We start from the raw sequence: 25,560 nt of genomic DNA on the forward strand, positions 1-25,560 counted from the left end.
GCTATAACTCTATATTCATTAATATAAAATTTCAACAATTCTATTTATACACTTTTATTTTTTAAAAAATAATTATTCTTTTAGTATAATTGGATAAACTTAATGAATGAACCAAGTTATTTTAGTCATTTTAAGATATTTAAGGACTTTTTATAATTTTACTTTAATAAGTTGTACTAAACTTATTAGCTTGTATAATTTGCTCATAAAATTATATTAAAATCTTACAACACTATGGTGATAATTTTTTTTTTTTTATTCTTATCACCACTACTATATGCAAATTTACATTCTTTTTTATTAAAGAATGTTCCATTCAATTATCAAGATATCATATATACTTAATTAAGTTGTCATTTTATTTATCTTTTCACTAATTTTTTTTTTAAGTAGAAGGCTTCCAAATCCTTCTTTAGTGAAAGATAATTAGCAAATATTTTATATCTTAATATTTTCTTCTAATAAAAATTTTAAGACTTTTATTTAAACTCAATATGAGAGTATACAACAATAAGAATGATGTCAAATATAATCACTTTCAATTCTTTTTTTTAGTATACTCATGCTTTTTATAGTCTATTTTTAAGACTTTCATGCCAATTCATGAAAACTTATGAATTTATTTCATCATGGACACCATTCACCAATTTATTACCATGAGCAAAACCATGTCCATATCCCAAATGGGTTAAATAGCATTCATCTTGCTATTTATTTTATTTTTATATTCACAAAATTTTTGAATCACTCATGACTTTTAAAGTAAATATAATTTTATACTTTCACTATATCCCAAAACTAAAATCATGAGATATAGATAATTTATACAAGCCATAATTATTATCAAATAAAATTAAACAAATATAACTTTTATGCAAAGACCACTAAGAAGAGCTATTTGTCTATTATTTATAAATAAATAATTTTCAAACTTATCAAAAGCACTATTCATTTAAGAGTCATACCACCTTCTTCATGGATAATTCATTTAGTGATCAATTCCAAAGATTAAGCCTATTGTAAGTGAATATTATTATCAAATCTGCACATTAAAAGTGTGTGACTAGTGTAAATCTTTGTCATGAAATTATAAAAACCCATGGACATTTGTGCATTTTCCCTTTTGAATTAATCTATGTACAATAATGTTATATATCCTTACAATTATTTATAATCTCTGTTTGCATTAAAACAAACTTTATTTAAATTGTTTTAATTGCAAACCACGTTAGCTTCTTCTTGGTATTCCAAAATAAAACTTTTCAAATCTATAAATATGTCGATAAGACATTGGTGGATTGCCTTCAAATTATCAATAATTAGTAATAGCCTTTAATGTTATTAATGATGTGCCTTTTCCATTTAAACTTGAATATCACCTTTAACCCAATTTGTTGGCCAAACTTTGGTATGAAATAGTAACATAAATTTCACAAATAAATCATGCCAATATATTCACCCTATTAACTTCATACTACACTAGCCACAATTTTGAAAATTCCATTCTTGTAAAACTTTTGGAATGCACAATTAATAAATTCCAACAGCCTAGGCAATATGAAAAATAATCATGAAATTGGATTCATGCAACAAAATCAAACAATGAAATAATGACATACTAATTTTGAATAAAAATTAAAGAAAAATTTATCTGACCTCATGGTAGATAATTATTTCTTTTTGACGATAATTATTTTAAGAATTCAGATTTTATCAATACATTTCTAAATTTATTTATGTTGTATCTCCATAAATACGAAATATAAAAACTTCTTCATAACTACCTTTAAATTATTAAAAAAAATAAATAAGAGAATAAAAATAATATAAGAGAATTTTGGCTTTGAGACGTAAAAAAATATTTTTTAAAAGCAGTTATATATTGAAGATATAACAAGGTCTCAAATTTTCTAATTAGAAATAGTAAAAATGAGTATAGTAAAAGATTTATTTATAATAAATGAACGATATCAATTTTTTTAAATAATTATGATTTTTTGTATAATCATAATTTTTATGAATAATAATATATTTATATTCAAATAGTTATAATAATTATTTTTGTTCAAATATAATTATTTAAAATATAAATAAAATTAATATAAAAATTAATTTTATTTATTCATAATTAAATTTTTTATAAGATGTACTACAATTTAAATTATTAATACAAATAATTCAATAGTAATATGAATGAAACAAAAGCAACCCTTTCAATATTCTAACATCATTCGATGCAATGACGTAATTTCCCCCAAGCGGTGACTCAATATTTCATAATCAAACACATTGATAAACTTGGGATAGAATTAATGCAATCAACGATTGTTTTTTCAAAAAGCACAATTAAAATCGATTTTTAACTCATGGATAAACTATGGATTCAAATATGTTTTTTGGTCAAAATTCACTACTAAAACTTTTGGTAGCTTTTGCCTTGTACTATTTTGTGATTTTGACTAGACAAAGGAAGTCTTGAATTCGAAGCGGCAAAGATTGTGGCTCGACCGGGACTGCCGATTACGGCCAACAGCAAACTTGTCTTAGCGTAGCTTCATAGGGGCCAGCATTTTTGGGCTAAAATTGATGTTGTTAATTTGGATTAAACTTTGAAAATCCTATAAAACATAGGAGAAGGCCCAAATACATGGATGGCAATCCCAACATCATTTGAGCTGAAAATTACCAAAACAGTCCACATTTAGAACTCATAGTCCATGAATGGCCCAACAACGCAAACCCTAAAATCCCAGCTGCAGCAAAAATTTATTATGTGAAGCGCTTTCTATCTTCTTCAAAGCTTGTAGCCACGCAGCGTCAAGACCCTAGCGCCGCTTCCCCTCCCAAACCGCCAAACATGGTAATCTCCATCCTCCCTTTCCCTTCTTCCGTACGTTAGTAATAGTTGAGTCATTCGTTTTAAGCTTGAATTGCTTTTGTTTTTTTTTTTTTTTCATTTTCCTTTTGCAAAAATGGCTGGTTATCTCACTTTATATGTAAACAAAGTTGAGTTTTAACAGTAGCTCTCTGGCAGCCATCACACAAGACCTTCATGATCAAGAAGAAGCTGGCCAAGAAGATGAGGCAGAACAGACCCATCCCTTACTGGATCCGCATGCGCACCGACAACACCATCAGGTCAATATATTTTCTTTATGTTTCGCTTAAATATGTTTACAGATTTTTGTTTTTGTTTCATTTTTAAGTATTTTCATTGATGGGTTCTTTTGAATTTTTGTTTTTGGGTTACAGGTACAATGCGAAGCGTAGGCACTGGCGCCGCACCAAGCTAGGGTTCTAAGCTGGATGAGCTTATTTGGATTCAAGCTTTGTTTTTGTTTTTCCAAGTTTATTTTAAGACTTTTTGATCTGGGATTTAATATTGGCAACTACTGAGGGGTTCATTCATTATCAGATTTTGATAAGATTGTTGACAATATTTCAAGTCATCGTTGCAACTTTGTTTTAGCTAATGCTTGATTTCATACTCCGCTTCTAGTTCCTTATTATCTTTATTTTCATTTGAGTGCTTCACATTGATCTTGGCTATGGTGGTTGCTTTTACTTATCTTGTTATGTTAAGCCTTCTCACCTGGGTGATCTGTATGTACTTGAGAGTGAACTTGTTGAGTTTATTTGAATCTGAACCACTGCGTTGTTATGAATCAATGAACTTGAAATTATTGGGTAATAGTGGTAATGTTAAGCTAGTTTTTTTTAGTGACATTCTTTGATGCTTTAAAATTCTAGATAGCTATTAAAAACAATATGTAGAGTAGGAATTTAGTTGAAAATAGGAAGAGAACGTTGATTTATGGTGTGGATACTGTCTTTTCTATTTAAGACGGTCATGAAGGTTTTTTTGAAAGGGGAAATGCTTTGTGTGTTTCTAAACAAGGAGAACATTTTGGTAGTTTGAAATGGAAAATACTTTTGAGTTTTGAGGGAACTATTTTTGATCAGTGAGGTTCAGAGTTAATTAGATCGCAGGATGTGAGGCCAGATATCTCATAGGACCAAAGTTGTGCAAATGAATACTGTTGGTTGAGTGAGCTTAGCAAGGTTGGATGGTTACATAACATACTGTCGTGCCATTACGTTTGCTTGGGGAATGGTGAATTTGTAGAACTTCGATCTAAGCAATGACATGGAACTAGGAAAATAAGTGACATTGCAAGTAATATTCTTGGTTACATGATGGGTATGATGTCATGGTCGTGGACCTCATGTTTGGTACTTCTTGAATTTGAGATGGTGTTAGTTGCCGGTTTAAGCCTTTGGCAAAGGCCAATGTGATGACTTACATTACAGGTCTGACGTTTGGATGCAATAATATACATGGATAAAATTTATGTGTTTCCACATTAAATGCTATCGGAGTAAGTTCACCGTCTGCTTACATGGGAGTAGAAAAGACATGAGAGCTTCCATTTGGTTTGCTTTGTGCTACATGTCAGCCCTTTTCTTGTCGCGTAGTTGTTGTGCTGGCATTCATGAGTGGTACAAAGGACATTTATATTTGCTGAAGCCTGAGCTTCTGTGGATAATGAAGGATTAGTGCAATGTGGTATGGTGAGGGCGCCTAATGATGTGTTGAGTAGTTAAGTAGCCTGTCATGGGAATCAGTCTTGGACGAGCGATGTAGAATAATAAGTTCGTCTTAAAATGATGATTGCCCCTTATGATATTTTTGTGGAGACATTGTCAGCTCAGGAACCAGTTTTAGCCTTCTAGGATCTGTTTTTTACATTAAAAGGATTTATCTTAAAAGACTTTAACAACATATGCAGAGGGGACCTTGGTCGCCGAATGTTGTGTTTGCAAAAGCTCGTGCTTTCTCCAACGAACAACGTTGTTTATTTGTTGCTTTGGATTTTAAGAGTAGAAGGCCAACTGTTTCCTTAACCATTACCGGCTAGCGCTTTCGCCACAGCACCAATGTGCACAACATAATCCACATTAACCGATGCAAGCAGAGAATTATAAAGACATGATTTTAATTTGTCTTCATTTTATTTAGTGTGTTCTAAAGTGTACAGCGGCCTAAAAAAATGACAAATTTAACATATATCGCTACTATTGTTCAAATATCCCAGTTTCTTGTAATGTATGGTATGGTTATGTAGAGACACTGTAAATCCACCCCTTTTAGGTCGTTAATATTCCTCAATTTTGCGCTGTATTTCTTGTTTCGTTACAATTTACGCCGTTAGTCATTAGATTCCTATGAAAAGCCAGCATTAGCGTTGACTCTCTGCTTGTTTTGACTTTTTAATGGCTAATGTTTTGACGCTCAAAAATGTAATGTCATCCCCACAAAAAAAAGAAAATTTGGGTAGGCGGCACTTGTTTTTGACACAAACCATAGAAAATCTTGTTTTCAAAAACTGTACGGAAATTTCAGTTTTGTAATATAAAAGGCTGTCCGATACTCTGATAAAACGGTTAACCCAACAAAAGCACCGGGACTTCTGGCAAGCCACAGGCCCCGAAGAAACCAGCCCGAATTCAATGTCGTAACTGTCTCTCATTTGCCTTGAAGTTGGTTATAAAAACAATACATTTCAATCCAGAAATCGCTCTCTTTCAAGAACAAATAATCTCACTTCTCATTTCTTTTTCTCTGTCTCTGCACCGCTCCATTCTAGTCTTATGGAGGACTGGGGAGCCTGACGGACAGCTACCATAAAACCTGAAGAAAGAAGCTCAAAGATCAGCTCCTGTGGTCAAGAGTTTCTTCTTTCTTCTCTTAAACTAAGTCCTGGTTTGTTACTTTATTTGGACTGTGTCCGTAGCCATGGCTTCCGAGGATGACATCTTTTTGGAGCAGATCAAGAACGAGACTATTGATCTTGTAAGCATTTGAAACCTTTTTGTTCCTGTTAGCTTCCTTTTGTATTGGTTTCTCGTTGCTTTTGTTTCTAACATGTTGAGAAAAAATAAAGATGAAAACCAAATTACTGTGCTGTGTGTGTGTTTTTATGTAGGAGCGAATCCCTGTGGAGGAGGTTTTTGAGAAGCTGAAATGTACGAGAGAGGGTTTGACAACAGCAGAAGGAGAGAAAAGGCTTAACATTTTTGGCCCTAACAAGCTTGAAGAGAAAAAAGAGAACAAATTTCTTAAGTTCTTGGGCTTTATGTGGAATCCTCTGTCGTGGGTTATGGAGGCTGCTGCTATCATGGCCATTGTTTTGGCCAATGGAGGAGGCAAGCCTCCAGACTGGCAAGACTTCGTTGGTATCATTACTTTGCTTATCATCAACTCAACCATCAGTTTCATTGAGGAAAACAACGCAGGCAACGCGGCAGCTGCTTTGATGGCTGGTCTTGCACCCAAAACTAAGGTATACTTTTTGTTCATTTTCGTACGTCTTATTGCTTCTACGGAGTCCCTTTTCCAGGTTCCATCAACATCATGGTTCACTTTGTAGGTGTTGAGAGATGGCAAATGGGGTGAGCAAGATGCAGCAATCCTGGTACCAGGAGATGTAATTAGTGTCAAATTGGGAGACATCATCCCAGCGGATGCTCGTCTCTTGAAGGGTGATCCACTCAAAATTGATCAATCTGCCCTCACTGGTGAGTCCCTACCTGTTACCAAGAACTCAGGTGATGAGGTCTTCTCTGGATCCACTTGTAAACAAGGTGAGATTGAGGCTGTTGTCATTGCCACTGGTGTCCACACCTTCTTCGGCAAGGCTGCTCACCTTGTTGACAGCACCAACAATGTTGGTCACTTCCAAAAGGTAACTGTAATTGTGGTTGTTCATTATGATGATCCAAATTGGTCGTGTTTACATTAGATAATAACCCATCGCTTCATGTTCCTTAATGGTGCAGGTGTTGACTGCCATTGGTAACTTCTGTATCTGCTCGATTGCTGTGGGAATGCTCATTGAGATCATGGTGATGTACCCAATCCAGCACAGGAGGTACAGAGATGGTATTGACAACCTGTTGGTGCTTCTCATTGGAGGAATCCCAATCGCCATGCCCACAGTCTTGTCTGTTACAATGGCTATTGGATCTCACCGCTTGTCACAGCAAGGAGCCATCACCAAGAGGATGACTGCCATTGAAGAAATGGCAGGGATGGATGTCCTGTGCAGTGATAAGACTGGGACTCTCACCCTCAACAAGCTAACAGTAGACAAGAGTCTCATTGAGGTTGGTTATGAGCACTTCTGCTATCTTTCTAACATGGTTTCGCGAGCATAAACTTGGTATTTATCCATGAGTATATTTATATCCACAGGTGTTCGTAAGTGGTATGGACAAAGACACTCTTCTGCTGCTTGCCGCAAGGGCTTCCAGGGTTGAAAACCAGGACTCCATTGATGCTTCAATTGTAGGGATGTTGAGCGACCCCAAAGAGGTATCTGATACAGCCCACATTTCGTTCATACAGTCTGGAATAGCACGCTATTGCATAAGTTATTCCCACCCACCCCCCCCACCCCCAAAAAAAAAAAATAAATAAATAAATAAATAAAAGAGTTTCTAATTTTTCTGCTTATGAATCAATAGGCAAGGGCTGGAATTACTGAATTACACTTCCTTCCCTTCAACCCTGTGGATAAGCGCACTGCTATCACCTACATTGACAGCAATGGCGAGTGGCATCGTTGCAGCAAGGGTGCTCCTGAGCAGGTAAGATACTACATCAACTGAACTGCCAGGGTAGTTCATTTCTGATCTCTAAATAATCACTGGTTGCACAAGTGTGGCTTCTCAATCCAAAATCTAATGTTTTTACCAGATCATTGAGCTTTGCGGGCTCACTGGAGACTTGAGGAAAAAGGCGCATGAAGTCATTGACAGCTTTGCTAACCGCGGCCTTCGGTCCTTGGGAGTTTCTAGACAGGTGGATGACCTTACTGCTAATATACTTGCTTGATTTCATATGAGTTTACCACTTCTCTAACCAATTTATTTTGTCTTTTCACAGACAATTCCAGAGAAAACAAAGGAGAGCGCCGGAGGACCTTGGGAGTTTGTGGGTCTCTTGCCTCTCTTTGATCCTCCCAGGCATGATAGTGCTGAGACTATTCGACGGGCCCTTGACCTTGGTGTCAATGTTAAGATGATCACCGGTGACCAGCTTGCCATTGGCAAAGAGACTGGTCGCAGACTTGGAATGGGCACTAACATGTATCCTTCTTCCTCCCTCCTTGGCCAGAGTAAGGATAAGGCTATTGCTGCCATTCCTGTTGATGAGCTGATTGAGAAAGCTGATGGATTTGCCGGAGTCTTCCCTGGTAAATGGATGATCATCTAAGTTCTCAAATTTACTAAAAACAGCAACGATATTTGTAGTAGATTTAATGTGTCAGGAAGGCCTCTTGCTTAATCACTTAAAATTTGTTGTATGCAGAGCACAAGTATGAGATTGTTAAAAGGCTCCAAGATAGGAAGCATATCTGCGGAATGACAGGAGACGGTGTGAACGATGCCCCTGCACTTAAGAAGGCGGATATTGGTATTGCTGTCGCTGATGCAACTGATGCTGCCAGGAGCGCCTCAGACATAGTCTTGACTGAGCCAGGATTGAGTGTGATTGTAAGCGCGGTGTTGACAAGCAGAGCCATATTCCAGAGGATGAAGAACTACACAATCTATGCTGTTTCTATCACAATTCGTATTGTGATGGGGTTCATGCTCGTTGCTCTCATCTGGGAGTTTGACTTCTCACCCTTTATGGTCTTGGTCATTGCCATCCTCAATGATGGAACCATCATGACTATCTCCAAGGACAGGGTCAAGCCATCTCCTATGCCTGACTCATGGAAGCTGAAGGAAATATTCGCAACTGGCATTGTCCTTGGGGCCTACATGGCTTTCGTGACAGTGCTATTTTTCTGGCTTGCTCACGACACAGACTTTTTCACCGTGAGCGAATCACACTGCAAATGAATCAACCAAATTAATGACTCTATAAAGAAGAAAAAGAAATTAATATTGTTTTCCATTTTCGCAGGAGAAGTTTGGCGTGAAGCCAATCAATGATAATGTGGATGAGCTTACTTCAGCTCTCTACCTTCAAGTGAGTATCATCAGTCAAGCACTCATCTTTGTGACAAGGTCAAGGAGCTGGTCCTATGTTGAGCGCCCTGGTCTCTTTCTTCTTGGAGCCTTCATTGCTGCACAGCTGGTCAATATATATTATTAATATATTTCTAAATTTTACTTGTTTGCATTGATTGTTGTCATATTATTGCCAAGTTTTGCTTAAAATTATAACTCTTCTTACTTGTTCAAAAAGGTGGCTACTGTCATTGCTGTGTATGCAAGCTGGGGCTTCGCCAGGATCCAAGGCATTGGATGGGGATGGGCAGGAGTCATCTGGGTCTTTAGCGTAATAACCTACATCCCTCTAGATATCCTCAAGTTCATTATCCGCTACTCTTTGAGTGGCAAGGCCTGGGATAACCTGCTTCAGAACAAGGTCAAACTTTTTCTTGTTAAGACATTTTAAGCTTATATATTTTAATTTTTTTTTTTTTACTATATGGTATTCTCTTTGACTAAATTTCCTTTGTTCTTTACGATTATCAATTCAGACCGCATTCACAACAAAGAAGGACTACGGCAGGGGAGAGAGGGAGGCACAATGGGCAGCAACTCAACGTACCCTACACGGCCTTTCACTCCCAGAAGCCAGGTCGAATGACAAGAACCACGAGTTGTCTGAAATAGCTGAGCAGGCTAAGAAGCGTGCTGAGATAGCAAGGTACAGTCCAAAAGCCCTGACTCCTCAGCCACCATTATTGAGAAGCACATGCTTTTATTATTTTTCCTAAAACTATGATCACAAATTTAACTTGGCTTCATTTGACAGGCTGAGGGAGCTCCACACTCTCAAGGGTCACGTTGAATCGGTGGTGAAGTTGAAGGGGTTAGACATTGATACCATCCAGCAGCACTACACAGTATAATTCAAGGATGGAGTATAGGGAAAGCATGATAGAGAAGAGATAACATGGGAAGAAACGATCCCCTGCTTTGTTATTGTTTTCTGTTTTTAATCTTTAGAGGGGGGGAATATCGTGAGATCAGTTGTTCTTGAATTTGAGAACGATGTCAGCCATCAGAATTTAATAAAAAATAAAAATTAAAGGGATTATTATATTGTATGAAGTATAATTATTATTATTCTTTTTATCTATCTTCCGCTGCAATTATTATTCAAAATCCAAGCCAAAACAAGGAAATAGTACTCAATTTTATGGCACATTAATGTCTTAAAACAGGGGCCACTTTCCCCACCTTCAAAGATTATCCAAATTCCACTTCCCCACTTTCCAAAGCCCGGAAGAATCAACGGCCAGAGATCTGCCACGTAGGTGGTACAAATTCTTTTGCCGCCAACATTCTTTCCCGCCAAACGTAATGCTACTAGACGATGAATAACCATCCAACAAAGAAAAGATCCTCTTTTCATCTCTTCTTGTCTATTATCAAAATCTTTGTTTATCATGGCGTCTCAGAAACTAACAGAGTATGAACGTAAAAGACTTGAGAACATAAAGAGAAATGCCGAAATGGTGGCCGCCCTCAAGATCCACTCCAAAGCCGCCACTCTCTCTGCCGCTACCAAACGCCAAAGGTAAATCTATCTTCATTTTCATATATTTTTGTTACAACAATTTGATGCAAAGAGTTTTATTGTCTTTTTAAATATGATTGCATTGCAGGGCTAAAACATATAAAGCAAGTCCAGTGAAGAAACCCAAGACTGAGACCCCGATTGTAATCCGGCGATCATTGAGAACGAGAGGTATGCCACCAGATTCAAAGGGTTTGGCTGATGATTTATGCGAAAATTTTGATAAAAACTCAAAATCTGTTAGCCCTTTAAAGCCACAATCACCGCGTGTCTTGCGTCCTATTGGCATGAGAGATGTGTTTGGTGGAGATGAGATGGAGTCTAATCAAATGCTGATTGAAACAATTTTGACTATTGCGAAGAAAACCCAAGTTGGTGATTCAGTTAAGGAAGAGTTTGATAGTGTTAAGGATGTTAAAGAGGAGAATTTGAGTGATTTTAACGAAAAAGGAAAACTGGAATCTTGCAAAAGTGAGGTTTTTGAATGTCCAGTCAAGGTACAGAAAGTTAAAGAAGAGTTTGATGAGAATTTGAATGGAAAAAACAAGTTGGTTAAGGGTATGGTTAAAAATGAGTATTTGGATGGTTTAGTTAAGATTAGGAAGAGTTATCCCTGGCTGGAATCATTGGATTTGAAACCAGAGAATATAGCACGGCTTTTGCCTGGAAGGATTATGGTGGTTAAGTTTTTCCCTTCCAGCAGTATGAGGATAATTGCAGCGGGGAACAAATTTGGGAATATTGCATTTTGGAATGCGCGATGTGAGGATGAAAAAGATGGGATATATCTGTATCACCCGCATACAGGTCCTATTTCTGGGATTTTAATTCAGCAATATTCAATGTCAAAGGTACTTTGGGTTTCGAAATTTGTACTAAATTAGTTTCATACTTTGCTCAAATTTGAAGATGCAGAATTTATGATTTCCGTTTGTCAATTTATTAAAGGCAAATACATTTATGATGTTTTCTCTATATTTATTGCACTTGAGTGCAGATCTTCACCAGCTGCTATGATGGTTTTATTCGACTAATGGATGCTGAGAAGGAAGTTTTTGATCTGCTGCATTCCTGTGATGAAACTATATTTTCCCTCTCTCAACAGCCTAATAATTTGACAAGCTTATATTTTGGTAAGGGTCGTGGAGGATTGAACATCTGGGATATTCGGGCAGGGAAGTCCAGCAAAAACTGGATGTTGCATGAAGACAGGATCAACACCATAGACTTTAACTCACAGAACCCCAACATTATGGCAACCAGATCAACAGATGGAACTGCTTGCATTTGGGATTTAAGGGGTATGAGTGCACATAAACCCAAAACCTTGAAGACTGTGAGCCATAACAGGGCTGTTCATTCTGCCTACTTCTCACCCTCCGGAAGCTCTCTTGCAACAACTAGGTATTAAGTTTTTTTCTGAACCTAAACCCTTTTGGGTGATATTTCAGGGTAAATGTATATATTGATGCTTAAATTTCATTCTACTTTCGAATATCTAGTTTCTAACTGATACCTTTTGTTTCAAATTTATTTGTAGAATTTTATCTTCAACAGTGATTAAGCAACCTGCTTTGCAGGACAGACTTTATCATATGTCACTTAAAGAATTTAACTTGAATGGATGTCCTTTTGAGTTTTGTAATGAGACATTGCTTCTCTTCCTTTGAGCATATATTTTCTAGTGGGTGGTTCATAGATGTTACCTTATTTATTAATGGATGTCCTAGTTTTGGCATATACATCTTGAAACTCTTCTAACATGTCTTCAAGATGGAATTCATTGCTTAAATAGTTAAATTGGTGACTTTTTTCTGGATAACTGGAGAATTTTGTTCTGGTTGCCTAGTAAACTCTACAATTAAATTAACATAATTAGTATTTAATTTGATCCTGGTCCCTGTTCGACTAATGTTTTTTTTCTTTTCATGTAGTTTGGACAACAAGGTTGGTATGATAACTGGAGTCAATTTTGAGGACATTTCTATGATATACCATGATAATTGGACGGGAAGGTGGCTGGAGTCAATTTTGAGGACATTTCTATGATATACCATGATAATTGGACGGGAAGGTGGCTTTCTTCTTTCAGGTAGGTTTGGACTGTCATGTACTATTTTCTTCTATAATAATCTGCTTGATGTTCTGTGGTGTACCCAGCAACTCTGGTGTACTATTAATCTAGTTGACGTTATATCTGGCATTAATAAGGTTGAGTTTTAATTTTTATATCATATCATCTTTTTCTGTAAGCAGAGGAATATGGGGGTGGGATGATTCATGCATCTTCATTGGCAACATGAAAAGAGGTGTTGATGTCATCTCTCCCGCTCAAAGAAGAACCATCATGACTTTACAGAGTCCACAAATGTCTGCAATTCCCTGCAGATTTGATTCACATCCTCATGAAGTTGGGATGTTAGCAGGAGCCACGAGTGGCGGTCAAGTGTATGTGTGGACACCAAGATAAAAAATACTGATTTCTGAGGAATGAGTGCTTCCACTTGTTAGCTAATGTTAACATGTATGATTGTGTATATTTTAGTTATTGACAATTCTATGAAAAAGGAAATCAATGTACTCTAATTTAGGATATGGTCTGTATTCTGTAGAATTATTGGGATTTTTCAGATATTTTTAATCTCATGTTGCCATGGGGAAAGGGATGATAATTGTTCCATATGTTCCTTGCCCAAACAGTAGGAAATAGCAGACAGATCGAGTAAATTTGGATTCTGTACACAAAAATAATTAAGGGAACATTTGGATGAGTGAAGATGGAAATATGTTTGAAAGCAAGAGTGGTGAGATTCAGTATAACAAACTGTTTTAGAGTCCTCCCTCTGGTTTCTAATTGGAGGGATAACGTAGTTGAAAGCCCTTTACTAGCACTTAGCAGGGTTTTCGTGTAATTATCTTAAGATTTTGGCAAGAGTAGTGTTATTTATACCCCACTTTTTTTCTTCACACCCTATTACTATGAAAACCGATTACTTATTCTCTTGCATCTCAAACCAAAACACTAATTTACTAAAAAACTCAAACACCTCACCAATTCTCTCTTCTTCAACGTCAACTCTAAACTCTTTAGGGATTAAGCCCCAAATGAAGTCTCAATCATTCATTTGATGTTAGATAGTTTAAAATCATAGATAAATCATTTTTTTTTTTTTCGTTTGATTTTATGTTTAATTTCAAAATATTTATGATTTTAAGTTTAAGGGTACGATTTAGGATTCCAATTTGAGCATTCTAAAATTAAACTTTTGGAAATTGTTGAAAGTTTCTAGAAATGGATGTCCGAAAATTTCTTTAACGTATCGAAAATTTATTTTTAGAATCCGTTAAAAATTTTTAAATATCCACTTTCGAAAACTTTTAAAAATTTTTAGAAGTGTATATTTAAAATTTTTCAATGGTTTTCCATACATTTATTTTCGAAATCCTTTAAAAACTTTTGAAAATAGTTTCTGAAACACAATAACTTAAGGCCACTAACAGAGATCAAATAACTTTTTGGTATTGGTACACAAGAATTAATCTCATTATGTTATCAGCAGACCGATAAATTCGTCAATAAAAACCTCTAATATTTCAACCACTAGACATTGTCTGATCAATAGCATTTGTAATATTTTTACAATTCTAACTTATGTGCATATGAGATAAATCACTAATTGTGAAGAGGCTCATACAAATTGGCTGCATGACTGTCTCATTGCATATGGTGCAGTAGCCACTTGCATGAATACTCTTCACAATTAGCAATTTTTTTCAAATGCATGTTTGTTAGAATTGGATAAATGTTATGAATATTATTGAACAAAGATTTTATTATTGAATTTAAATGTCTCATGCATTGGAGAAATCATTACAGATTCGTTTAGAGATCGCAAAAAGGGATATCCGATATTCTCATGCCAGACATTGATAAAGAGATCATAACAAAGAAACTAAAGTAAAAAAATTACTTCCAAAAATGTATTTTGAAATTATATTTTCAGATAATTACAATACTTTTCGAAAATAAATTTTCAATAGAATTAAGAAATTTTTGATATATTAAAAAAGTTTTCTAAAATTCATTTTTAATAACTTATTGAAGAAGGGTGTAAAGATAAAAAAGATAGTTAAATAATAGATATTTAAATAATTTTCTTAATAGTTAATTTTTTGAGGTGCGTTGAGAGTTTTTTTTTTTTTTTTTTGGTTGCAAATAATCCTCTTTTGGCAATGCAAATTCTTGGGTTTTCATATAATGTTATAGACGAAATTAACCTTGATAAGCAGAATACTAGACAAATATCTTAAACTTCTGTATAGAATTGCATATGGAGTAGAGTGGTTTGAAAAACATGTGATTTTGATCACTTTAGAAGGTTTGTCGTGACCAAATAGAGAGAGTTGGACTGGAATTATATGGATTTTCATGTCAATTAGAGGAATTGTCAGTGACTTAGTTAGGCTTGCACGTCTAGGATTGTGCTTACGTTGATCAATTAGAGGAATTATATGGAGAGTGTTGCACCTTGCAGTCTGGAAAAGAAAAATATTTAAACACTTGATAAAGTAACTAGTTGTGCAGTTAAGTCCTCAGATAAAAAATTTACATGCTTGATACACACGGTCAAGTCTTGAGACCATCGAATACATTAAAATGTAAGGTTGAAACAACAAAATAAGACCCTCAATGAGAAAGGCTACTGTTTCAAGTTAAACCTCAGTTGTAGTGTGTGTGTATATATATATATATATATATATAGCCTTTTGTTAGTCAGGCCATTCCAGATGGTAAATATCTTGTCACCAGGAGTACAATTGGAGCTTGCGATAGAGATTAGAGGCTCGGGAACTGCTCCTAAGACCTGATAATTTTGCTTGCAAATAATGAGGTGATGGTACAGCTGCAGTTTATACTTTGCGGACAATGATACGCCTCTCTTTGATATTCAACTTCACCTCTCTGGTGCATAATTAAAATAGCCCTTCTTACCTGCCAAATATATCCAATATTATTTTAACTACAAAACTATGAAGAAACTCAGCTAGTCAGTTGTATGATGAGTAGGATATTCACAGTAAGGTCGATTGAACCAAATTTATCATATTTTTAACTAATATTTTCACCGATCGCTAAGATAGTAAAATTCATTCCAAACAAAATGTTGGGGGTACTCCTAAAGCATGCTATTCAAGTAAAGATTAAGTATGAAAAATAGTGAGAACATCTGGCATCTACATCTTAAACAAAAGATCGATAACTCAGCATTTAAGTTAACTACTTACCATTGATTCATTCATCCCCATTCTAGTAAGATCATCAATCAACCTTCTTTCTGATATGCGATTTCCAATTCCCAGTCTTCTCTTTATCTGGTTTTCAGATTGCTGCATGCATCAAATTTTGTTAACTTGAGAAAGAGCATAATAATATGAGAAAAAAGTTCTGCAATGACATAGAAGGAATGGTACTAATGTCTACAAACCTTTATGTCATTGGCCATATCAGGAGTGATATTAATATGTTGGTTTATTCCAGAACGTGCTGCATCCATTGCGGAAACTTTGAAAAGACTTAATGCTTCAGTTACATCACTTTCAGTGGCAACATGTGACCTAAAATACATTTTCCAGTTAACTGTTAAAAGAAGCAAACTTTAATCTAGTTATATCAAAAGTAGGCCGCCAGATATTTATCCAGTTAAAACGTCACAGAGCCTCAGAGACAGAATGAGTTAACTTCCAGTTTGAATTTTAATTTTAAGCTTTCACAACTCGATTTGATTTGACTAGAACCAATACTTACAATCTCATTTTTGCAAGAGCCTCACTTAACCTTATGATGGCCTCCAGCTGCCTCACAGTGATGGGAATTGCAGCAGCCTCTCCAGTCTCATTTGCTTGCTGCCTCATTCCCTACAAGACATGTTGGTGACTAATGTTAGATAGCATATTAAAATAGTCTTGAGATTATTTTAAAATCAATTTCAAATAACTTCTGGTTCTGAAAGGCAGCAAGGGCTCCTTTCCTAGTTTAATTTGGGCTGAAACTCATGAAGAAAATACTCATTTATGGCGAAAGTTTGAGAATACCCTTCTGATATCAACATAATCACTCTGGAGTTTAGCACATGCAGCTTCTGAAAGGCGAAGGTGGCATTCTGTTCGACAATATTGTATATACCTGTAAAATTGACTCAATTTAGCAGCACATACACTGTAGCATAAATGTTTGATATGGTCAAGTAACTTCACTTTAATTATAAAAAAAAAAAAATAGACTTCACTTTGCATACACCTTTTCAGCCAATTCTCTTCTTTAGAAGCTCTACTATCATTGGAGACTGTCTAAGCAGATGCATGAACTTTTATGATAGGACTTGCTATAATCTGTAAAACGAGAATGTAAGTTCAAAGCCCTTCGTAGAGGCACTTGGAAGGAATGTTAAAACTGTAAGTAGGTGCTTTTATTTTGTCCTTGTAGAATTAAAATAGAAGAATTACTGTTTAGTGATCAAGAAATAAGACTGTTCTGACAAGCGATTCTTACTTAGCTGAAACAATGTCAATGAGGGGGAGAATCTAAAGTGAAAAAAATATAGACTACCTTGTCTTGGTCATACATCCTGATATCTTTGACAATGAAGATCAAGTCAAATCTAGAAAGAATTGTAGTCTGCAAGTCGATATTATCCTGTGCTGTCTGCAAGGTGACTATATTTCTTTCAGTTGCTTCCTAGGAATAGCAAGCATAAATTGGAGAAATTGACAAAAACAGAACAGGAAATGCAGCTGCAGACCTTAAGATCATCATAACGTCCTGAAGGAGGATTTGCAGCTGCAACCACTGAAGTTCTGGAATTGAGAACAGTTGTAATTCCTGCTTTGGCAATGGATATTGTCTGTTGCTCCATAGCTTCATGAATAGCAACCCTATGCAGTACATAGTCAGCAAAACTCCATAAGCATCATACATAGCAAGGCCTAACAAGTTTTAACATTAATTTAACTTACCTATCCTCTGGTCTCATCTTATCAAACTCGTCAATACATACAACACCTCCATCTGCCAAAACCATGGCTTCTCCTTCAAGATAAAACTCTCGCTGGCATCACATAGATACAGGAATCAAAGTTAGTAATTTTTTCATATAAAAGGGTAGAGGAAAAAAGCAATTCAGAAGGAAACTTTTCTCATAAATAAAGCAAACAGTAAAACAAAATTATCTCCACAGATGCCACAGCATATCAAGAACTTACAGAGCTACTATCTCGAATAACTGAAGCTGTAAGACAAGCAGCTGATGAGCCTTTTCCAGAAGTATAAACAGCTATGGGAGCTGTCTTCTCAACAAACTTGAGAAACTTTATGAGGTAACCATAAAATTAGCATGAACTTGTGTGAGAAGCACTAGAAATTATAGTATGAAATAGCTTAAATTAAAGAATCCGAGAGAAAATTTCCAAAAAATAAATGTAGAACAACAGAGACAGCGCTAATGGCGATGGCAAAACAAATAAAAGTCTATTTCAGCAACCTCAACCAATCAAAGAAGCATGTAACTAACCTGTGACTTGGCAGTAGATGGATCACCAAGAAGCAACACATTAATATGACCTCTTAACTTCACCCCATCTGGCAAATTCTGCACATTCATGAAAGCCTGTTATGATGACAGTAGATAGTAGGAATATTGAAGTATAGAAGTAAAGGATATGAAACTTACTTTCCCGGCTCCTCCAAAGAGAAGACAAGCAACAGCCTTCTTGACATCATTGTGACCAAATATAGAGGGAGCAATCTTGGAGCATATGACTTCATATGTATCTTGATTTGAGGCAAATTTTTTGAATTCTTCTACCTGCAAATGATTATTTACATAACAATGATGATGACAAAGGGAATCCATTGTAACTTCATTTTAGTGCTTGTGCAGAAAACTCCAAGACATGCAAGTTAAATTAATCAACTCAATTCAAAAATAAGCTTGCCAACTCAGGAACATGTCAATAGCAACATCATGCATATAGTTGATACAAATGGATAAAACATGATGTAAAGGGGAAAGATGCAGTAAAGTGGGGTTGCAACTTCTTAAGTACACAACATTCATGATCATTTTGATATTTACCTCTTCTTGGGTGAAAGTGGCAGGCCCTCGAGAGCTGACTTCACTTGTCTCTTCCATTCCCACTACCCTGATATAAGGCTGTCTAACTGCAACTGCTCCTTTGTGGCTGCATAAATTAGAATACCAATTAGAAGAGAAAGATGAAAGTTAAGATACAGTAAATATTCAACTCCAGGCATAATGACGTACTTAGTGGATGTATTGGCAGCTTGAAAGATACTATAAATCCCCATTATCGTCAACCTTGCACCAGGTACAATCGTTTGAACTTTGAACCAAATGCCGGTCCACCGAAAGCAACATATTTCTAGGAAGCTCTCCAGTAGGTACATCCTTCAAATTTAACATGAACGCATCATCCAATCAATTTCATAACTCGTTTCATACATTATTTCTCCTAAAATCAAGATCGTTACCTCTGGGTTCTCTTGCAGTTTCAAGGTTTGTTGATCAACATACTTGCTCCGATCAGGAACAGGATCAATAGGTCAAGGTTCTTCTCCGGGCTATAGACATTTCATAATTTCTATCAGAGCTCTGATAAGAAATAAGTAATATTAACAAAAACTCAAATTTAAATAAAGAATAAACCTGTGGAATATGGTCACATGATCGTGGAACGATTGCCCCACCAAGACCTGGACGGCGGGGAACTGTCCTTGGACTTTTACAGTTCTTACAGATTAATTACACATACGTAGCCTTTGCCTTGACCCTCGAAGCAGCAATGGTAATTCCCGATAACTTAACTAATTTTGATATATATTGAGCCTAAGAAAAAGAAAAAAAATCCGTCAAAACTGAAAATAAGCCATTCGTCAAATACCAGTGGATCAAACGTATCACAAACAGTTACCCCAAGTAAGCGCATAGAAACCGGAACCTCCTTCGATGTAAGCAAAATTTGAACCTCGTCCGTCTGCGGCTCCACCATTTCCCCTGAATCTCCCGATACTTTCATTTTCAAACCCGCTAAAACCTCCGCAGCCGCCGTCTCGAACTGCCTCAATTATTAAGGTTCAAAAATCTTAAGCTAATAGAATCTATTTTGATAAAACTGATAGTGAGAATCGTAAGAATGTTTTTACCAGAGGTAGGTAATCGGAGGGAGAGGAGCGAAGAAGGAAAGGGAGATCGGAATCGAAGGAGAGAAGGTCCTCCGGATGGACCACTAGGAATTTAGGGTTATTGACGAGGCCTTCTCTGTACGGGAAAACGTTCTTCTCCTTTTCGAAGTTTCTGATGAACTCCTTGAATTTAAGGAGGACGGAGTGGCGGCTTGCGGTGTCGGATACTGCGGCGCCTTCCCCTTCCGAGGAGGCTTCCGTGAACTGCGCCTGGTTGCTATAGTACACCGCTCCTTCGTCCCATCCCGACATTTTCTCTCTTTTTTTTTTTTTAATTTTCTCTGATTATGTTCTCTCACTAATTTAAATGAAGAAGCGAAACTGTTCTCTTTTCCTCTGCGTTAATTACCAGCGGGGTTCTTTTTGGCGGGAAGGTGAAGCGAGTTTTGACGCGAAATGCCTCGCACCTGCCTGAGACGTGTGATTATAGATTGTATTGTGTTTTAAGTGAATCGGATGGCTCAGATGGTGGCCCGTTGACTTATAGAATGAAACGAGCAACGAGTGGGATCGAGATAGGATTTTATTTGTCTCGAATTTGTTTCAAATTTAATTTGATTTTGTATAATAAATATTTAAATTTGAATTAATTTGGTAATAAAATATTATTTTTTATATTCAATTTAATTTATATATATAATTACAATCAATTTGATTTTAAATTAATAAAATATTATTTTTTAAAATATAAATATATAATATATAATTAAATAAATAATAAAAAAATATTTTATATATATATATATATATATACACAGCACATTGAATCAAGTTTACTTAAATTTTGATTTAATCCTAATATAAAAAAAAATTCGAGTCGATCTAATTAGAAATTAAATTTTAAAAATAATGACTTTATAATATTGTATTGGATCGAAATCTAATGGGTTTGATTACCAACGTTAAGCTCTACATGAAAAACGCAAAAGAAAGAGACAAATGTTAAACAGAGATTACTTTAGATTAAATTTTAATGTTTTTTCCTTTAAGATTTTAAAATCTACGATTCAATTAATATTATAAATAAAAAAATAATATATATTCGAATCGATGTCGTTTTTAACTTCAATGAGGAGATTTTGTAATTAAATTATTTTAAAAAATAAATTTTTTATAATTTTATGCTATCAATAAAAATAATATAATAATAATAATAATCTATAACTACATATAAAAGCAGTTCCTTGACCACAATTATATATACAAATCATTAATGTCTTAAAAGTACATTGAAGGAATAAATTTGGGCAATAAAAAGTTTTGGTTTACAGTTGTCTACAATTTAACTGTTCCTATGATTATATTTTATAATCAGTGAAAGGTGAAGAAATAAAAGCTTCTAGATTTGAAAGGGATAAAAAAAGGAAAAAGAAAAAGAAGAGAAAGATTGAAAAACAAAGCAAAAGCTTCTAGACCTCATAGGATTGATTCACCTAAAAGGGGGAAGAAAAAGAGAAAGGGAAAGAGAAAAAGGAAGCAAGAACAAGTCTTGATTCATTTTTCCTTTATGCTGTTTGTACATGTTTGAATTTTAATCTCTTGCTTTCTCTCTTTTCTCTTCACTTTTTTTGGGGTTGGGTTTGGATTATTGAGTTTGCTTCAATGCTTCTGTTAGAACAAAATAAATAAGAGAAGAGAAATAACAGAAAAATTTTTTAGCTTGAGACGTGAAGAATATTTTCTTAAAGGCAATTATACCTTTAAGATACAACAAAGCCTCAAACTCTCTAATTAGAAGCAGTAAAAATGATTATACTAAAAGATTTATTTATAATGAATGAACAGATATAAACTTCTACTAAGATGGTTATGAGCTTTTGTATAATCATGACCTTTATAAATAATAATCTATTTATATTCAAATAGTTATGTCCATTTATTATATGATAATTATTTCTATTCAAACATAATTATTTAAAATATAAATAAAATTAATACAAAATTTTTTCATCAATAATTAATCTTTTTATCTAATGTGGAATGCATCACATTTTAAACTACCAACAATCCCCCACTAGTTTGAAATGTTTATGCTTAATTTTTACCTTTCACACAAATAAATATTATGAATATAAGAAAGTATTTCTCAATTTAAACCTTCAATTAGCGTATATATCTTAGAATTCTAACGAAGTTAATAGTATCCGTGATTAAACCTCCTATCAGAGGTTTATAACCGCTTTTAGCATTATGGCTTTGTACTTATCCTATTCATAAACATTTACAAGATAGACCCAAATTCTTCTTGTTGAAATGGTAATACTTCGATATTTATATAGGTAGAGTTTTCATTATGTCTCCATTGCTTTAGACATTTAAAACTCCATTAAGAATATAAAAATTCATCCTCCCCATGTAATGGATTACACTTGTTTCTAAAATTTGAACGATTTTTACTAGTGTTTAACAAACACATAATGATAACTTGTTTTTAGCTATTTAATTTTGTAATTAAAGGTTACTAATTCAAAGTTGAGTTCTCATTATTGGTGTCTAATAGTAAGGGTTTAAATCCATTCTACTTGTAGTACTACTAATCAAAAATTTTGGAATTCAATTTTCTTTTATGGTAATTATCCCAACTTGAGATTGAATCTCTAATATAATCACTTCAAGCTAATATGTCCAAACTTTTTATTTTGCATATCATTTATATGATTTAGACATTGTTGCATCATTCTTATCCTTTTAAGAAAAGTTGGTTTTGGTTGTGGCCACAACTCTATATTTATTAATTTCAACCATCTATTTCCATATTTTTATACTTTTTTAATAGAATTATAATTCTAGTACAATTGGATAAATTCAATGAATAAACCAAACGATTTTAGTCCTTTTAAGATTTTAAAGAACCTCTTTATGACTTTACTATAATAAATGTTTAAACTTATTAGCTTATATAATTTGCTTATAAAATTATACTAGAATCTTACAACACTATAATTGTAATTTTTATTTCTTTTGATTCTCATCACCCCCAACATGTGTAAGTATGCATTCTTTTATTAAAGAATATCTCATTCAATTATCAATATATCATATATACTTAATCAAGTTGCCATTTCATTTATCTTTTCATTATTTGGTGGTTTTTTTTTTTTTAAGTAAGAGGCCTCCAAATCCACCCTTAATAAAAGATAATTAGCTGATATCTTAATATTTCAATAAAAGTTTCAAAACTTTTATATTTTAACTCAATATAAGAGTTTACATCAATAAGTAGATTTCAAATATAATTATGCTTTTATAGTCTCAATAAGTAGATTTCAAATATAATTATGCTTTTATAGTCTCCTTTTAAGACTTTTATGTCAGTTCATAAATATTTATATGAATCTATTTCATCATGGACATTATTAATAATTTTTTTTATTACCATGAACAAAACCATTTCCATTACCCAAATGGATCAAATAGCATTCATTTTGCTATTATAAAAGTTTTCATATTCATAAGATCTTTGAATTACTCATGGCTTTCAAAGTAAACATACTTTGTAATTTTTACTATATAAAATCATAGATAATAAATCATTTGTACAATTTATAAATTAGACCATATACATAACAAAAATTACCACAACGTGATCAAAATTGTAATATCAATTTTGGCATATGGCTATTCTAAGCCAACCATACTAATCCACATCATACCTACAAATCATATAGATTTGCTATAGAAGTTATGTCATTTATAGTGATGGCTTTTAGTGAAAATCAACTATCTCAAATGTTATCATGAGTTTTCAATGCATATATTAATTGCCCAATGAACAATTCCAAGTTCATGACTATTGAAATCTTTAAACTTGACTTTAAAATTTTATAAAAATTTTATTTTTCCACCATTGTGCAGCCTATATATCTCTATTATTTATCACTTTTAATTGGTCATAATATTTTCAGATATATAATAAATTCAAACTTTATTTATATGACCAATATGCCTATGTATAATAAGAATCCATAGTGTATTTAACTCCAATTTCAAATACTTTCACAATCATTTTGTGACCAATACGTTTTATATCTAGATCACCAAATTAATGCAAGTCATGAAATATGAATCCAAAGAATCATTTTCATAAAATAGTATAAACAATAATTATAATATTAGTTCTACTCATATTTTATGCAAAAATTCATGATGAATTTACATTGTTTAAATCATTGATTGGCAAGGCTTACGACTTTCAGAAACCAATATTATTATCTAAGCCCATATGTTAATATGGTATATAAACAATCACATCCTTATCATTAATGAAACTATTGAAAATCTTGAAAACTTGTTCACTTTTCATTTTAACATCCTGTAAAAGGCTATTTTTTTTAGTATAAGAAGCAAAAATACCTGCATTGTCTTTAACCAATAATGTATTAATTGGATGATGGCATTCTATTTTCATAGTCCATATCTTTCTTATATGTATAAGAAAGAAAATTCCATCACATTTAATTTATTTTTATAATACATGGCAAACTGTACCAATGTTCTTTATGCCATCACAAAATAAAATTATACACATACATGTATTGGTGCCTTTAAAATATTGAATTTGCATGTTTTTTTCTAATTTATAAACATGCCTTAAATTATCATCTTGGATTTTGGGAATGGTGCCATTAAATCCCATTAGGAGCTTCTCAGAAATGTGGATTTAGTCCCGTTGGGGATACCATGTTCTCTTGAAAAATCATACCACAAAAATGTACCTTAGAATGTATTAGCATACAACTCAGTTATGTTAGATTATTTCACATAAGTGGCCTTGAGTTAGAAGTTGCTCGGGGCCAAATATGAGACAGCTTTGGTGATTCTAGCATTCAAGCAATAGATTCTTTGGCATCAAAAGTAGCCAACAAAGGGACAGTCCAACAAGTAATTCCAAAAATCAGTTTGTTAATTTAATCCACAAAATCACATATAAAACATGGCACCAGTTAGGACACGATTACTGAATCCTTCTGCTGCCTTGGCTTCAAAACAACCAATTGCAGTTTGCCATGCTGACAAAGTTTAAAAAGATTTGTATATACTGTAATCTTAGCCTCCTTATCACTTAAAAAAATGATATGTGCAATGCTAAAAGACTCATCTTTTTCAGCAGCAAATTGCCACTTTCTAGTGGATATATTGAACCAGTTTTTCCTTACAGATTTGGTGGCTTTAACTTCAATGTATTCAATATGACCTTTATCATTTACCACTAAATCATAAGGTAACCTAGTTTTGTTTTCTTTATTGACCCACTTAACTATCTTACCCAAGGTGCCAATAAAGTATTTGAAAGCAGCAAGCTCACCCAAATTCCCAGTTAGCAAAGCTTGTGCTGCACTGGGTGTGCCAGTATGAAGCTGATCTCTCTAGCTAAATTCAAATGAAACAAATCTGGTATTAAGCTGATTTCTCTTGCTAAATTCAAATGAAACTAGCTGAGGGTTATCCGACACTAGACTTAAATCAACAGGATCAAATGCGATTTTACAACAGACTCAGCTGGATTGCAAGTGTTGCCATGATAGCGATCTATACTTTTAGAGTCTAACAAAATTAGAACTGTTGAGGTTGTTGCCATATTTTCTCCCATGGGCATATTGGTGTCCATCTCAACTGGAACATCATTGCTGGTATGTGAATAAATGTGCCCAGAACCATTATATGTATGCTTTTCTGAGCCATCATTAGGTTGTGA

At 34.2% G+C, this 25,560-nt stretch overlaps 3 protein-coding genes and 1 pseudogene across 7 annotated transcripts; 3 read left to right on the forward strand and 1 right to left on the reverse strand.

Annotated features, from left to right (window-relative positions):
* The first annotated feature begins 2,704 nt into the window (after positions 1-2,704).
* LOC111302909 (large ribosomal subunit protein eL39x) lies at positions 2,705-3,485 on the forward strand. 3 transcript variants are annotated; one of them, XM_022898795.2, is made up of 3 exons: positions 2,705-2,860; positions 3,035-3,138; positions 3,253-3,485. In XM_022898795.2, exons 1-3 carry the CDS (start codon positions 2,858-2,860, stop codon positions 3,299-3,301), a joined length of 156 nt encoding a protein of 51 aa, XP_022754530.1. In that variant the 5' UTR covers positions 2,705-2,857; the 3' UTR covers positions 3,302-3,485. The 3 variants fall into 3 exon arrangements, with proteins under 3 accessions (XP_022754530.1, XP_089598091.1, XP_089598092.1); XM_089741965.1 differs by having other exon boundaries at positions 2,747-2,860; positions 3,021-3,138; XM_089741966.1 differs by having other exon boundaries at positions 2,782-2,860; positions 3,007-3,138.
* Positions 3,486-5,578: 2,093 nt separating this feature from the next.
* Positions 5,579-10,128, forward strand: LOC111302910 (ATPase 8, plasma membrane-type). Of its 2 annotated transcripts, none has more exons than XM_022898796.2 (13): positions 5,579-5,854; positions 5,988-6,344; positions 6,432-6,746; positions 6,841-7,167; positions 7,256-7,375; positions 7,528-7,650; positions 7,760-7,864; positions 7,949-8,258; positions 8,375-8,889; positions 8,978-9,151; positions 9,263-9,445; positions 9,561-9,730; positions 9,839-10,128. In XM_022898796.2, exons 1-13 carry the CDS (start codon positions 5,798-5,800, stop codon positions 9,933-9,935), a joined length of 2,853 nt encoding a protein of 950 aa, XP_022754531.1. In that variant the 5' UTR covers positions 5,579-5,797; the 3' UTR covers positions 9,936-10,128. The 2 variants fall into 2 exon arrangements, with proteins under 2 accessions (XP_022754531.1, XP_089598089.1); XM_089741963.1 differs by having other exon boundaries at positions 8,978-9,043.
* A 135-nt stretch (positions 10,129-10,263) lies between these two features.
* Positions 10,264-13,553, forward strand: LOC111302908 (uncharacterized). Its single transcript, XM_089741964.1, has 6 exons — positions 10,264-10,606; positions 10,695-11,457; positions 11,604-12,010; positions 12,541-12,621; positions 12,681-12,698; positions 12,863-13,553. The coding sequence occupies exons 1-6, from the start codon at positions 10,476-10,478 to the stop codon at positions 13,074-13,076; spliced, it is 1,614 nt and encodes a 537-aa protein (XP_089598090.1). The 5' UTR covers positions 10,264-10,475; the 3' UTR covers positions 13,077-13,553.
* Positions 13,554-15,517: 1,964 nt separating this feature from the next.
* LOC111302911 (DNA replication licensing factor MCM5-like) lies at positions 15,518-20,289 on the reverse strand (annotated as a pseudogene). The gene is made up of 18 exons (XR_016326537.1): positions 19,827-20,289; positions 19,595-19,738; positions 19,330-19,509; positions 19,155-19,244; positions 18,928-19,071; positions 18,739-18,844; positions 18,334-18,468; positions 18,175-18,252; positions 17,867-17,971; positions 17,621-17,712; positions 17,407-17,539; positions 17,214-17,309; positions 16,905-16,996; positions 16,700-16,790; positions 16,413-16,522; positions 16,093-16,222; positions 15,893-15,994; positions 15,518-15,599 (listed from the first exon to the last, which is right to left on the reverse strand). The product of XR_016326537.1 is annotated as a DNA replication licensing factor MCM5-like (transcript).
* Positions 20,290-25,560: the final 5,271 nt, after the last annotated feature.

Source organism: Durio zibethinus, chromosome 13 (assembly GCF_047325235.1).
Source record: "Durio zibethinus cultivar Kanyao isolate XHJ-2024 chromosome 13, ASM4732523v1, whole genome shotgun sequence".
Classification (NCBI taxonomy): Eukaryota; Viridiplantae; Streptophyta; class Magnoliopsida; order Malvales; family Malvaceae; genus Durio; species Durio zibethinus.